This window comes from Xiphophorus hellerii, chromosome 20 (assembly GCF_003331165.1).
Source record: "Xiphophorus hellerii strain 12219 chromosome 20, Xiphophorus_hellerii-4.1, whole genome shotgun sequence".
Classification (NCBI taxonomy): domain Eukaryota; kingdom Metazoa; phylum Chordata; class Actinopteri; order Cyprinodontiformes; family Poeciliidae; genus Xiphophorus; species Xiphophorus hellerii.
In genome coordinates this window covers 14,330,080-14,344,384 of record NC_045691.1, presented here as the reverse complement: position 1 = coordinate 14,344,384, position 14,305 = coordinate 14,330,080, and the positions used below count along the sequence as shown (strand labels likewise).

Genomic DNA, 14,305 nt, shown 5'->3' with positions numbered 1-14,305 from the left:
CCAAAGGCCAGCCAATATTTAATAAAGAGTGACCAGCCTGGGCTGAGAACGGGGTTAGATACCGGCTTTTCAATTATATTTAGTGTTTGATGAGTTAATGTAACCAAAGTGACTTTAAGGAAACTATCCCTGACTTATTTAACTCAAATATTTCCACGAGATGATTCTGATGGTCAACAGATTGTGTAAGATGTTTATGCTCCAATAAAAATCAGGTCATACTGGGTTTCAACATAACTATAGCTCTAACCTTACAAAGAAAACACATTTAAACCACACTTTAAATTAAATTCAATCCTATTAACAAATCATCACTTATAATTTGAACCTAAAAAATGTATTTCCTTCCCAGATGCTCTAAAATACATGGAACTGTTATTTTAACCTTTGTACACTAATTTCAAAAATACCAAAGACCCAAAAAGAAATATAAATTGGCACAATTAAAAAAAAGTCAAAACTATTTTTTTTTTTTTACAAAGGAAACAATTTAATGTTAAATAGAAATATAAAAACCAAACATGTTTTATTCCTACAACTGATTATTTACAATTTGATTTTGTGACATTCACACTGCCCCCTGCTGGTCAGCTGCTGCTCCTACTCCTCAGTCATCAATGGTCGGCAACCAGAAAGCCTGAAAGATTAATTCATAACAATCACATTTAAGTCACTTCAGCCATTACCGTTGACATATTTGACTGTTCATTCTACACAGAGAGGCAGAAAATCTCTTAAATATTTTATTAGAAATTGGACTTAAATTCTGTTTTAGTAGAAAAAGCATTCAATTAATGTTTAAAGTTGCGTTTTTCTCTTTTTTTGATTGTTTCATGTTTTCATTTTTACAGAATCTAAACAAAATCTTTAAAAAGCCCCTCATATATAGACAAATTAAATCAAGAAATGCACAAACATTGGTAAAATGTAATGATCTAATGTTTGCTATTTTTAATAATTCATCAGTTTATCTAATAGCTAAGCTTATTTCTCAAAGAAATGTCTTTGTCGAGCCTGAGGCAAAGTTTTCATTGTCTTAAACTCACCATGTTGGAGCAGGCACTGGCAAAGGTCATGAACTTTGGATTGAACTGCAGACAGGTAATGGGGCCTGTGTGCTTCCCGTCTAATAACGCCACCTTCATCCCGCTTTCAGCATTCCACACATGGATCTTTCCATCTTCAGAGCCTAAAACACATCAAATGTTGGAGGTAAACATTCACATTCAGTAATAAAAAGCAGATTACTGAAATAATGAAAGTAACTCTGGTTAACCAGCATCGCTACGCTCCCTGATCTCTGACATGACTGGGATCAGGTGCAGACAGTGTCCATGTGGGACAGTGAGTCTACAATTCTACCGAAATAAAGCACTGGCAAGCAAAAATTTAATGAACTGCACAGTAAATACCTTAGCCTACCAAATATTGCATTAAAGCCATTCTTTGTACTATTATATTGCAACAATACAATAATATGTTGATGTTAGAGGTATTTTTTAGCTGCAAATTATCAAGCGTATGCTAAAGGAATGCTGTTTTATTGCATTGTTGGCAATAAAATTTTTATTTTAGAATGTATTTTTAATAAGTGGTTAAATCCAAAATAGAATATGCCACTTCTTCATCTAATTAATCAATCAAACATCAGAATAATCAGTAACCAAGTAATTATTGAACGCAGCCCTACTAAAAATACAGAATTTGTTTTCACAATCAACCTTATAATATCTTCTTCAGCTACTGGCACATTTATCAAGGAACCTGTAGTTAATTTACGTCTTTTAGTTAACATTTGCTCAATTTTATTTTTGAGTTACTTCATGTTTGCAATGAAAGAAATTTCCCCAGATATTGGTGCGTCTCTAAATTAAACAACAACCATCCTGCCTGTTCTCAGAGCAGCTGTAGGCTTTCAATAAAGCCTTTGATCCAAAAAACAGTTAAAATTATATTTTGTATCATGTGAGCTGAAATCTGGTCCTGTGCTTCAGCTGAAAACACTTCCATCCTTATTCCAAATAAATTAAATGTTCTTTTTGCTGAACTGTTAATTTAATCACCGATAAAGTGACACATAAAAACACACTTATCCAAACTCACCAATCATCACAAACTGAGAATCAGGAGTGAAAGAAGCCTCTAAGGTTACGCCTTTACTGTTGTTGTAGCCCTGTGGATAGAAAATATAAACCCTCAGTATTATTTTTTACCAAATTTTCATTCTCCATTTTGCAGTGACTCCATCTTTACCCCGAAAGAATGCAGCACCGCCCCTTTAAAAGCGTCCAAAATGCGAAGCGCCCCGCCGTTGGTTGAAAGAAGGATGAGTTTTCCATCATTGCTAAACTTGAGTCCAGTCCACTCACATGTCCGATCGTACTGAAGCTTGAAAGTTGCAAACGGACCCTGTTGGCAAGAGAGATCGATTTAGTTCTTTTTGGATCAATTTAATTAGTCGAGCGTCAGACCTCCTTCCATACCTTATCAAATGAGCGCAGATCATAAAGTTTAACCATCTCTGAATTTATGCCAGCTGCAAAAATGAGACCCTCTGGATCAAATGAGCAAACAGGCTTCCCCTGCAGGTGCATCAAACCCTACAAATGCAAAAATAGCAGCAAATACAGCATTAATTTTCTAAACTCGTGGTGCAAGACTACAGAGAACAAACCAACTCCAAATTCAATCTGTTAGGAAGGTTTAATTTTTACAGCACAAGTGTCAAACTACTTCTAACAAATGAGTAAAACTAGATGCCTACCTGGCAGTTCGGTGAGCGCAGATCCCACAACCTGATCGTTTTGTCTAATGAGCCGGAAATAAACGTGTCATCCACAGGAGACATGGACAGAGACGTCACTCTGATGAAAACACACAGGAAGAGGAAACATGAAAACACAGAAACATCGAACCAATCGCGGAAGCACGAGGACAGCACTCACCTTTTGTTGTGTCCAGGAAAATACCGGATATATTTGTTGTCATGAAGAGACAAATACCGGATAGTGTCTTAAAGACAAAGAACAAAATAAGTGGCACCAACATACCAAAATAAACGATTATGTCATGCATAATAGAAAAGAAAAAAAAAAATCAATCCAAAGCTCGTCTGAAGATTGCACTCAACCGTAGGCAAGGCAGTCACTTGTACAGTTAGCTCCTGTATGGGGTAGAATCACAGACCCTCAAACTGTACAAACAACTACCTCAGGCTACAGCGAGCAGCGCGGCGAGCAGCTACGCAACACAAATCATCACCTGAGCCAAGGCAGCAGTAAATTATGCGACAAAACGGAAATTAAAATCAAAATGGCATGCATTTAAACATACATCTTCTGAATACATACCATCGATTTTGTTGGAACTGTAGACCACTGTGTTTGCAGCATGCGTATACCTGATCAGATCCACGCCATACTTTTTACTGTAGAGAGTTCTTTTGGGTCTGTCATAAATGGGATAAAAAACAATAAATTAGAGGAAATTAATCAACAGAAGCACACTTCATAATATAAATAATAATAATTATACAATAATTTAGAAACCTTGCACGGTCAATGTTTGCTACTTTTTACTGAAACTCATCTTGAAATGATTCAGATTTCTAACAGATAAGGGGACTAAAAAAAAACCCACCACACTTGATTTTTATTGTGTCATTATCTACACTCCTCTAAATAATTTCACAAAGCACTGAATCCTTTTTCTTCCAGGTCGCGAGGACAGCACTACTCTGTTGGGCTACCACAGGAGTCTCTTTGGACCTTCCTCCAGGACTCTTACTAACTTTGGCTAAAAATGATAACGAACCAACTAATGTTTTAAAATATACATTTAAAAAGAAATGCTGGTTTTAGCAGTACCAGTTTTTTTATGAAACAATTGCATTGACATTCCACAACATAATGATACTAAATATACCAGTAATAGACTTCTAGATCTATTTCTTTTAGTAAGTTTGTCAAATTTTCTCTTTACTAATAGTACCCAATGTCAAAAATCGCATAGAAGAAAACGGATCCTCTTTTCCAAAAAAATATGTTTTTCTTTGTTTCAAAATAATCAAAAAGGAGTAAAATGATTGTTCTTCAGAAATGACATCATTTTCCCTATTGTAGATGTTTATCAAAAATTGCAAGTTGTCTTTCTTTCAAGAGGTCTCTATGCATCTCTAAATGTGGTTCTAAATTTTCTAAAATTCAGATAACGCTTGTGATTGTAATACAAAAACTTTTATCCTTCCAAACAAACAAGTTGGTATTCACAATTAAATCTAATTTAAGTCACAATAAAATTGACAGATATCCATTAAAAAAACTCCCAATTCAACACTAAATGGAGAGCTCCTTCAGTGACACGTTCTGCACAACAGATCCTTCCTTCCAGCAGACTTTATAAACATCACAGCTTCAACAAGTCTTATACAGGTTGCTGTTATTTGCAGTTTTTCTAATTTCAAATAACATTGTTGATCATATTTGAACATCCCTGTTTGCTTTTTATAACAAATATCTATGCAAATGTATATTTTCTGCTCCAAATAAAGATACTCAGCTGCACATTTCTGTCAATCTGAGTTTACCATTATTATCATAGTATTATTTTTCTTATGTTATAAACTTTCCTTTACCTTCCTGTATGCATGTTCCCACTTATCCTCAACTTGCTGCTGTGACAACTGAATTTCCCCACTTTAAATATTCTAGCCCCGTTAAACCAAAAGGAGAAATGGCGGCAGAACAGCTTAAATATTTAAGATCGAACTATACAACGCTCACTTGCTACAGCACCAGTTTGTCGTCTTAATTATGCGATTTGTTAAAAACTCCAGAAATATTAGGTGAAATTAAAGCGCATTTTCTCAATTTAGCCATCCGCTCCCACTTAGTTTAACAGTAATAATATTCATCCAAGTGTTTTGCTTGATGAATATGAAACTGAATATTTGATGGCACACAGGCTTTGAAAAAAACACAATACTGGTCCAGTTTTAACCGGCAGACTCGTTTATTTTTAATTTCATGCTGCATCGCTCTAAGCACCGCAGCAGGCCTCAGCCATTAGCTTAGCATAAAGCTAACATAAAAAACAAGAGGAGCCGCTCTTACTTTCCCTCCTGGCAGTCGTACAACACTAAGGAGTCGTCGTCGCTGCTGGAAATGATTGCCTCTCCGTTGGAGCAAAAGTCGAAGCAGTTAATTTTGTCCGAGTTTTCTCGGAACACTTTAGCAACCCGAAAGCTCCGGAGCACATTGTCCGTTAGCTTCATGGTGGCCTGTCTGTGTGTGAGGGGAAGCTGGCCCTCGCCCCGCTTTAGAACCACTCAACGGTCACAGTTACGGTGATTTGTGGAGATATATAAACAAAAGCGGTGCAAGAAAAAGTTGTTATTGGGAAAATAAAGTCCCCAAAAACGGCAACCAAATCCCGCCTGGGGTAGTTTGAGTCCACGGCAGAGGAGGGACGAAAGCGCAACGCCTTCGCCACGTCAGTGACGCACAAATCATCACCTGACCGCGCAGTGGCCCAAAATGATGTCTTATCGCGAGATTTTCGTGATGCCATAAACAGCACAAGCAGCAGGATTTGATACGGTTTTCCTGCTTAGTTTTAAATGTCTCAAATAGTTGCCAGGTTGTGTGTTCACTAGCAGCGCTTCCTGTCACATATAAGAACAAAGATTTGTTTTGTGTCTGTCTCTAAATTTTACTCCCGCCGCAAAATAAACACATGATGAAGAAAGTTCCTGGAGGACTTTTGACCCCGCAAAAGGGAAACTCCAAGGTATGAACTACATATTACTGTTTTGGTTGGTTGTGCATTATCGTATAAAAATAATGTAGTCGTTCAGAATTATAATTGTAAAAATAAGTAGATTTAATTACATGTGTATTCATAATGAGGATCACTTTTCGGGACCTTTAATTTTATTATTAATATTCGTATGCCTGGTCTGTACTATATACACTCACTGACAATACATTTTGCTCATACTGAGCTGGACCTTCTTTTGTCTTTAATTTTTTTGTGTCACACAGTCAATAAATAAATCAATCAATCAATCAGATTTTATTTGTATAGCACATTTCAGCAGCAAGGCATTTCAAAGTGCTTTACGTCATATCAAACACAGAAACACAATGCAACATAGAATCAACAATCAAAACACAGCATTAAGTCAAGTTCCATCAATAAATTTGTAATGGATTACGTTTCAAATACAATTCTAAACAGGTGGGTTTTTAGTCGAGAGTTAAAAGAAGTCAGTGTTTCAGCTGTTTTACAGTTTTCTGGAAGTTTGTTCCAAATTTGTGGTGCATAGAAGCTGAATGCTGCTTCTCCTCGTTTGGTTCTGGTTCTGGGGATGCAGAGCAGACCAGAACCGGAAGACCTGAGAGGTCTGGAAGGTTGATACAATAAAAGCAGATCTTTAATGTATTGTGGTGCTAAGCCGTTCAGTGATTTATAAACTAACAGTATTTTAAAGTCTATTCTTTGAGCCACAGGGAGCCAGTGGAGGGACTTTAAAACTGGTGTTATGTGCTCTATCTTCCTGGTTTTAGTGAGAATGCGAGCAGCAGCATTCTGGATCAGCTGCAGCTGTTTGATTGATTTGTTGGACAGACCTGTGAAGACGCTGTTGCAATAATCAATACGACTGAAGATAAATGCATGGATGAGTTTTTCTAGATCTGGCTGAGACATTAGTCCTTTAATCCTGGAAATGTTCTTCAGGTGATAGAAGGCCGACTTTCAACAAGATGGCTGAAAAAAAAATAAAAAAAAACAAACAGGGAAGTTGTTGTAATGTTCAGGAAAACAATTTGACTTTGGGTAAGCATTGGTCTTTAAACAATTTGTCAAAGGTATCCAAAGTGTGTTAAGAAAATATCCCCCACACCATTACACCTCCACCACCAGTCTTACTGATTGACACAAGATAGAATAAATAAAGCCACATTCACTTAAATCTCCTTCTATATGGTAGAAATTTTAAGCACTGTCCAGTAAAGATGAGATAAACGTAGAGTTGAAATGCATGTTCACCAGGGCAGTGATCCCTTTAAATTAATTATTAAACGGAGTTTAAACAACTCCAGTCACTGTTATGTCAGATTTTTGCCTTTGCTGCTGAACTGGAACACACACAACAGGCTGCTGCAGGAATCTGCAGGCTGCAATCGTCCTAAACCATCCACACAGGTAGGCAGACTTAAAACCAGATTTGAAGAGAGTCACAGTAGCTGGTGCACAGTGCACAATATTTAATTTTTGTTCATTTAAAAAATCTATTTAAGGTAGTAAATGTACATGCATTTTATCTATACCTTCTAAACTAAATTGTCAGATAAACATTTGAAATGTTTTTTGTGTAAGTCCAAACAGCATGTTGCAAATCTTGACTGTGGAAATTTGCTTTAAATTTGTATGAAGGTCTTTGGAAGCATTGGAATGTTTACAGTAATGGATCATTTTAAGCTGATGTACATTTTTACAAATAACACTACTATAACACTTTGTATGCATGTAGTTTTCATAAGGTTTTAAATGAAAGACATTTAATAGCATTATGCAAGTCTCACCTTCCTAATTTGACATGCTTTTCTAACTCTACACATCTTGCTGTATCGATTCCTCAGCCCTGCTGAGGTGGCAATGGCCCGCATCCTGTCCTTGTTCCGGTCTCAACCTTTTCTGGCCCTCCTGGGAAGAAGAAACCCCACGTTCTGCAACATGTCCATGGACTCAGGGGCGCGGGAAACCTTCAGAGCCACAGTGGAAGCTGTGCAGCCGGACACCGTGGTGCGGCAGAGCATAGAGCGTAACGGCGACTCAGGTCGTTATTGACGGACGCAGATTCACACTCAGTCACAACATGCACCTGGTGGGCTTTGGGAAAGCGGTTCTGGGAATGGCTGCAGAGGTAGAGAGGATTCTGGGCGATCATCTAGTTAGAGGAGTCATCAGCGTGCCGCATGGGATGCAGCAGACGTTACAACAGCATGGAAAAAGGTGAGCAAATGATGCAGGAGCCATAGTGCATCACAAAAATATCCTTACTAGTTTTTTTTTTTGTTATTATTGGTAACAACCACCAACTTAATTTTCAATTCAACTGAATCGAGTCAGGAACTTAATAAATAAATAATTTATGATCACCTGTTTGTAATTAAATCTCAGTATAAGTCCAGCTTTTCTGTGAAAGCCTCTGGAGTTTCTCTGAAACTCTGGAGGAGATGCAGGAATCCACAGCTCATGAAGACAGCTATCAGTTGTGCAATCTGCAAATCCAACTTTTATTGAAGAGAGGTTAAGAAGAAAGCCATTATGGAGAAACATGAAAAATGTAGTTTGCAGTTTTTCAAGCGTGATCTGGTCAGGTGAAACCAAAATAAAACTTTTTAGGCCTACAAAGGAAAGATTAAAGATGAAAAACTAACACTGAACTACACACTAAACTCGCCATTTCCCACCATGAAACATGGCGTTGACAGCATCATGCTGTGGGACTACATTTTTTTCATCAGGGACAGGAAAGCTGGTCAGAGCTGAAAATCAAGGAATCATGGAATAAAGACAATCTTCTTATGACAATGTCAGTTTATTTATAAAACAACAAATGTTGACCAAGTTGCTGTACGATTCAATAGAATGAAGTAAGATTACAATACTAAGAACAAGAAAAAAAATTTAAAGCAAAAATACAAATTATATACAAACTCACATTATAAAAGAAACTCAAACTCTTGTCATTTGATTCATTTTTGTTTGAATCAAACACCAATGAATAAAAATGGGTCTTGAGTCTCGACAGTCTCAGCATTCCGTACATTAAACTAATCCAAAGTTTAGGAGTACAGATTGCAAAAGTCCAATCACTTCGGTTATGCTAACTTTTACCTTTTGCAATCATTTGCCACTTTGTGTTAAAAAGTGTGAACAATTTCAAGGAATGTTTAACTAATTTCTGAAAACTATCTAAAATATCACAAACAATATGGATATATGTGACATTTTATGCTTTTTATCCATCACAGCCATTTGTTGCTAAAAGCAGACAGTCGGATCAAAGTCATGGAGGGAGCCAAACACAACCTACCTGATGACGACTCTCTGAAGGCAGGCCGAAGGCATCAAGCAGTTAGCTACTGAATTGACAGAAAAAGATTTACTGCTTGTGCTAATATCAGGTAAAACGCATGATTTTTTTTTTTTAATAGTCCCACCGATTTCTACCCTGTTTACTGTTTATTTATTTACACACAGACAATGTACAACATTTCAGTAATTTTTTAAAAGAAGAGATTTGTGGTACCAGGTTATAGCAAAGAAAATGCTAAGGAAGTAAACCAATCACACTACAAACCAGCATACAGTTCACAAAGCAACTTCATCAATAATGACTACAAATCTGCTTGTTTAATAGCCATATTATTAGCCAAATGTGCAGGTTTGTTTCCGTCTAGGTGGAGGCTCTGCTCTGCTACCAGCACCAGTACCTCCAATCTCGCTGCAGGAGAAGCTTGATGTAACTCGCAGACTTGCAGCTGCTGGCGCGACCATCCAAGAGCTCAACAAAGTTCGTCGAGCGCTGTCTTTGTTGAAGGGTGGAGGGCTTGCACACCACGCTCACCCCGCACAGGTAAGTCACCCCGCACAGGTAAGTCACAGCAGTTGTTTAAAGGGACAGTATTATGTAAAATCTACTTTTTTGAGTTTCACATCATGTTATAATGTTATTCCCTCATCAAAACCATACCTGGAGACGTGCTGACTTGATTCTTTCATTCATGTTTGAGAAATTCTTTAATCTCCATGACAACCATTCAGCTCTGCAAAACACCTGGTGGACCTAGCCCCGCCTTCGAGACTCAGCTCCTCCCCCTCTGAGCCAAAGTTTCCCCCCACTGAGCTCCTTCAGACTAGCCAGCAGCCACTAGCAAACACCTGGTGGATCATCTGCTGAGCTCATTGTAGGAGCTAGCTTCTCAGTGAAACGCTGGTTAAAATGTTGCTCAACGTTAAGAGAGGAGTGATGTTGTGATGGCTTCCTGAAGGCAGAATTTCAGAAAGCGCAGGAGTTTTTAACAGAGACAGAGACCCAATTTTAAGGCACTAAATTACAAAGTCAAATTTCTTTTAAGTAGGGGTGCACCAATAAATTGGCTTGATTGCTTTGAGAAATTGGTGATCGGTCGATACGTACATGTGAAGCCGATTTTATGCACAGATCTTATCTAACTTGGCAAAGGTTTATAAATCAACCACTGTCCTCTTCTGCTCTCCCATGGTAGAGGTTTAACTGACAGCAGGTCATGCCTGCAGTTAACCATAGTCACCACACTGTTAATTTTATTGCTCTATTTAGCAACAATTCAGACAAAAAAAATCAGTGTCGCCCAAAATCAGAATCGGCAGGTCAGGCGTTTTTTTTCTGTGATCGAAAGGAAAGCTGCAATCACTGAACCTCTATTTTTAAGTCATATGCATTTTTATAACAACTGAAGGTAGCATAGTAACTTCATTGTGCTGTAAAACGTAACTACGTGTGGCTGGAAAACACATAATACTGCCCCTTTAACAATGTTTGCTTATTAAAAGAAGAGCATATTTCTGATTTTCCCCATCATTTCATCAAAGGTGGTTTCACTCATACTGTCTGACGTGATTGGGGACCCTCTTGATTTGATAGCAAGCGGCCCAACAGTGACATGCGAGGTGTGGCCGGAGGAGGTTTTATCCATCCTTGAACGACACAAACTTCTCAGCTCCATGCCAGCTTCAGTCACACAGGTCCTTGTGAGACAGGGTCCCCGCTGGAAAGAGAGTAACAAGCACTCGGATTCACCTGGAGAGGCTCTCAATGCTGTGATTGGCTCCAATACAGTTGCGCTCACCTGCGCTGGCCGGCGAGTTCGAGAACTGGGTTTCCGTCCTGTTGTGCTTTCACCGGGAGTCTGCGGCGACGTGAGGCTCGTCTCCAGGCTGTACGGCCTGCTGGCCCGGTTCGCCTGTTCCCAGGAGGAACCGCCTCCGGAGATCGCAGCCGAAGTGCTGAGGCTCGGACCGGAGGTCGGCGTGGAGAGCTGGGACCTGTGCCGAACCATGCAGGTGTTGGGCGAGGGGCGCGCCGAGGGGTGGGGCGCCACATGTGTGTTAGCTGGAGGAGAGCCCACTGTGGAGCTAACGGGCAAAGGGCGAGGAGGTCGAAACCAGGAGCTGGCTCTCCGAGTGGGACTGGAACTGAGAGGCCTGGAGCTCCCGCCGCAGGGGCCCGTGTTTCTGAGCGGCGGCACCGATGGTCAGGACGGACCCACGGAGGCTGCGGGGGCCGTCACTGATGCGGGGCTGTACGACGAAGCCCAAGCCCAGGGGTTAGACATCGACGGCTTCCTCAGTAATAATGACTCCTACACTTTCTTTTCCCGTCTGTCAGGCGGAGAGCGTCTGCTGGTGCCTGGCCTGACCTGCACTAATGTCATGGATGTTCATGTGCTGCTTATCCCACCTATTCCCATTAAAATTAGTTAACACACAGGCTAAACAGTGCAAAATAATGAGTAGATCATCATGTCAGTAGACATGAAAGGCTTTTTAGGGTTTTCTATTTTTATATTTGACACTCATGGTAGGCAGAGGTGAGTAGAGTATCCAAAAATTGTACTCAAGTAAGAGTAGCACTACTACAACATATTTTTACTCAAGTAAAAGTAAAAAGTAGCTGTCCAAGAAATTATTCAAATAAGAGTAAAAATGTATTTGGTAAAAAGGCTGAAAGTACTGAGTTACTGATCCAAACATAATTTAATATTTACAGATTACATCATCAGATGCAAAGGGGCGTCTCATAAAGTTTGTGGAAATTTTATTCCACAAACTTGTGGAAATTTTGGTATTTTAAAGATCAAAATGAAAATAATTGATATATAATGCTACAATTATGAAATAAAATAAGGCAAAAGAAACATTTCCTCAAATAATTTTTTTAAACTTTAACAAAAACTGCAGGTCTATGTCAGTGTTTTCCTTCTTAATGTAAAAATCATTCTAATGTTATGTACTAGCCGACGGCAAGATTGTACATTAAAGTATCAAATATTATTCTGACCTCATCTTGTTTTTCAATAAAAATGAAATGACTACAGATTTATTTGTGTTTTTCTTTTAATTAAAAAGATCAACTGAAAAATAAAATCACATTTTTTATTATGGTAAAATTTTACTCTCAATGAAATGTGTATTTGATTTTGTTTTATAATATTTTTTATACAATTCTTTGTTCTCTAAGCATGCAAACTGTGTATAATCATAGGCAGTGATTTCCTCTTTAGATCACAAATTGGACTGACAGGGAGACACTGAACAGGTTTCCTCCAGAAGGTTTACTGCCAAATGAGCAGCAGCTCTGTCCCCTGAATTTGTCTGTTTGTCTGGAAAATTCATTCACCACTTTGTGCCACTTCCCCATTCCTCTTTTAAGACGGGAACATGTAGAAAAGGTTGCCTGCACAATCCCTCCCATTCCCACTCTACAACTGCACTATTTTATTTTGATTCATCACATTGCATAAATAAAACTGGCCACAACTGATACTTCAATAGTAAATATTTACACAGCATATGCTCCCTCTACTACTACTACTAATGCCAAATCTATTAATAAAAACTGTCTTTTATTTTGTGTCCTGACTTCAAAAATACATTTGTTGCACCAAGGTTTCTGTATGACCTTGGAAGTGAAATTATAGTTGCATCAAACCCAAAACCACGACTGTTTCACATTACCACTGCTGCCGCTCACGAAATTCACAAGTGGTCCATGTTGACAACACGATTTATTTTAGTCATTCTTGCTGAAAAGTGTCCTGCTCTGTGACCGGTGGTCAAAGTAAGTATGCCACAAACTTTGTTCAACACCATCCCAGGAGAACTGATAGATGTTCGTGTCTAGATCATCGAAACTGATCATGTTCATTTAGTGTCTGAAGTAAAAATGTCCAGCCCTGATTTCAGGATGAGTACTCAGTCATGATGGCTCTTCATGGGGTCCCCAGCTTCACTCACCCTACAAGATAACAGATAAAAGATCATAAACAACAACAATAGCCATGCAATACATGAAGAATAAAACATAAACGGAGCTTAATTAAAGCGGGCTATCTCCATGGAAACAAAAGTACCCTTTTGAATTTATGTGAGCCACATAATTCCAACATCGGACACTCACCATCCGCCCAGGTGGGAAGCTGCCTCCGGTGTTCCTCCGTTCTGCCCAGCCCCTGGATGTAAACACAGAGCATGCTAACGCGACTAGCTTGGATTTACACAGCCAAGTGTTCCTGTGCGGGACGTATAACACCCACCTTGTCGGTAATACATGTCGTTCACTGTGTTCCCGTAGACTTTCCATGCAAAGTGAATCGCGATTAGACTAAATATCAGCCAGCTGAGCAGGATTTTGAATATGGAGACCCTCATGTCGTTGGCGAGCCAATCGTCCACAAACTCGGAAATAAACGATAGACAGCTGTCAGCGATGCGGGACAGAAACTCAAAATCCCACGAATCCTCCATATTGTCCGCTTATAATGTTAATGTCGAGAGAAGCGGGCCAGCTGCTTGTCCATTTACTTTGGTTAGGCAGGATGCGTTTTCTGTTCCTCCACCGTTAGCTTTGTTTACTACAACATTCTTCTTCTGTTGCTTTTTGTTCGTTAGTAAGAGCGCAGTACCGCCACCTACTGGACGAGATGCATATTAGCATATTTAAATTCATTACACATAAGGAGATATTTCGGGCGTTTCTTGTAAATTTTCCTTATTTTTAATTTTTTTTGCCCAATATCTTTATATTTTATTATTACATTTTACATTAAATTATTTATTAATTTTGATTATTACGGCTTACACCGTATAAAACCCCCAAAATTAAGTTTCTCTGAAAGTTAGAATCCAAAACTAATAAAAAAGGATTTTTAACATAAAAACATTAAAGCGTTTTATTGGAAGATGTAGTGGAAGGAAAACACACACAAGCAACAAAGTTAAGTGCAGTCTTCAGAGGATTATAAAGTAGAGCCCATTCAAGAATTTTTGACAAATTGGAAATTAAGTCAGTGGATAGATTCATGAGTTTTTCAGCTGAAACACTGAAATTAATCACCTTTTGACGAATCTCAAATTTATTGAGATGGAACCTGTAATAAATAAACTTTAAACAGTTTGAAACCCTTTCACAATTAGTAATTACAATGTTATGGATTTTTTCTTCATTAATTCTAATAGTTCTATACTTTCTTCT

At 38.6% G+C, this 14,305-nt stretch overlaps 3 protein-coding genes and 1 long non-coding RNA gene across 4 annotated transcripts; 1 reads left to right on the top strand and 3 right to left on the bottom strand.

Moving 5' to 3' along the window:
- Window positions 1–501: 501 nt before the first annotated feature.
- On the bottom strand, window positions 502–5,491 carry wdr82 (WD repeat domain 82). The gene is made up of 9 exons (XM_032549299.1): window positions 5,112–5,491; window positions 3,351–3,448; window positions 2,946–3,012; window positions 2,765–2,864; window positions 2,484–2,600; window positions 2,254–2,409; window positions 2,104–2,173; window positions 1,047–1,189; window positions 502–637 (listed from the first exon to the last, which is right to left on the bottom strand). Exons 1-9 carry the CDS (start codon window positions 5,270–5,272, stop codon window positions 608–610), a joined length of 942 nt encoding a protein of 313 aa, XP_032405190.1. The 5' UTR covers window positions 5,273–5,491; the 3' UTR covers window positions 502–607.
- A 96-nt stretch (window positions 5,492–5,587) lies between these two features.
- On the top strand, window positions 5,588–12,148 carry glyctk (glycerate kinase). Its single transcript, XM_032549297.1, is given in 7 exon segments — window positions 5,588–5,787; window positions 7,644–7,836; window positions 7,838–8,016; window positions 9,042–9,126; window positions 9,128–9,194; window positions 9,471–9,646; window positions 10,645–12,148. Coding segments are annotated over 6 exon segments (1,575 nt in total). The 5' UTR covers window positions 5,588–5,787; window positions 7,644–7,659; the 3' UTR covers window positions 11,536–12,148.
- LOC116710315 (uncharacterized) lies at window positions 8,587–10,988 on the bottom strand. The gene is made up of 2 exons (XR_004337077.1): window positions 10,902–10,988; window positions 8,587–10,820 (listed from the first exon to the last, which is right to left on the bottom strand). It is a non-coding gene; the product is annotated as an uncharacterized LOC116710315 (long non-coding RNA).
- Window positions 12,149–12,820: 672 nt separating the features above from the next.
- On the bottom strand, window positions 12,821–13,717 carry tcta (T cell leukemia translocation altered). The gene is made up of 3 exons (XM_032549300.1): window positions 13,368–13,717; window positions 13,232–13,283; window positions 12,821–13,069 (listed from the first exon to the last, which is right to left on the bottom strand). Exons 1-3 carry the CDS (start codon window positions 13,576–13,578, stop codon window positions 13,027–13,029), a joined length of 306 nt encoding a protein of 101 aa, XP_032405191.1. The 5' UTR covers window positions 13,579–13,717; the 3' UTR covers window positions 12,821–13,026.
- Between the last annotated feature and the right edge of the window lie 588 nt (window positions 13,718–14,305).

Coding starts and splice junctions, on each gene's coding strand:
- wdr82 (XM_032549299.1), bottom strand. CDS start 5,272: ATGAAGCTAACGGACAATGTGCTCCGGAGCTTTCGGGTTGCTAAAGTG. Junction 3,449..5,111: donor TACGACTGCCAGGAGGGAAA/GTAAGAGCGGCT, acceptor CATTTATGACAG/ACCCAAAAGAACTCTCTACA. Junction 1,190..2,103: donor TTCTCAGTTTGTGATGATTG/GTGAGTTTGGAT, acceptor GATGTGTTTTAG/GCTCTGAAGATGGAAAGATC.
- tcta (XM_032549300.1), bottom strand. CDS start 13,578: ATGGAGGATTCGTGGGATTTTGAGTTTCTGTCCCGCATCGCTGACAGC. Junction 13,284..13,367: donor CGACATGTATTACCGACAAG/GTGGGTGTTATA, acceptor GTTTACATCCAG/GGGCTGGGCAGAACGGAGGA. Junction 13,070..13,231: donor GCTTCCCACCTGGGCGGATG/GTGAGTGTCCGA, acceptor GTTATCTTGTAG/GGTGAGTGAAGCTGGGGACC.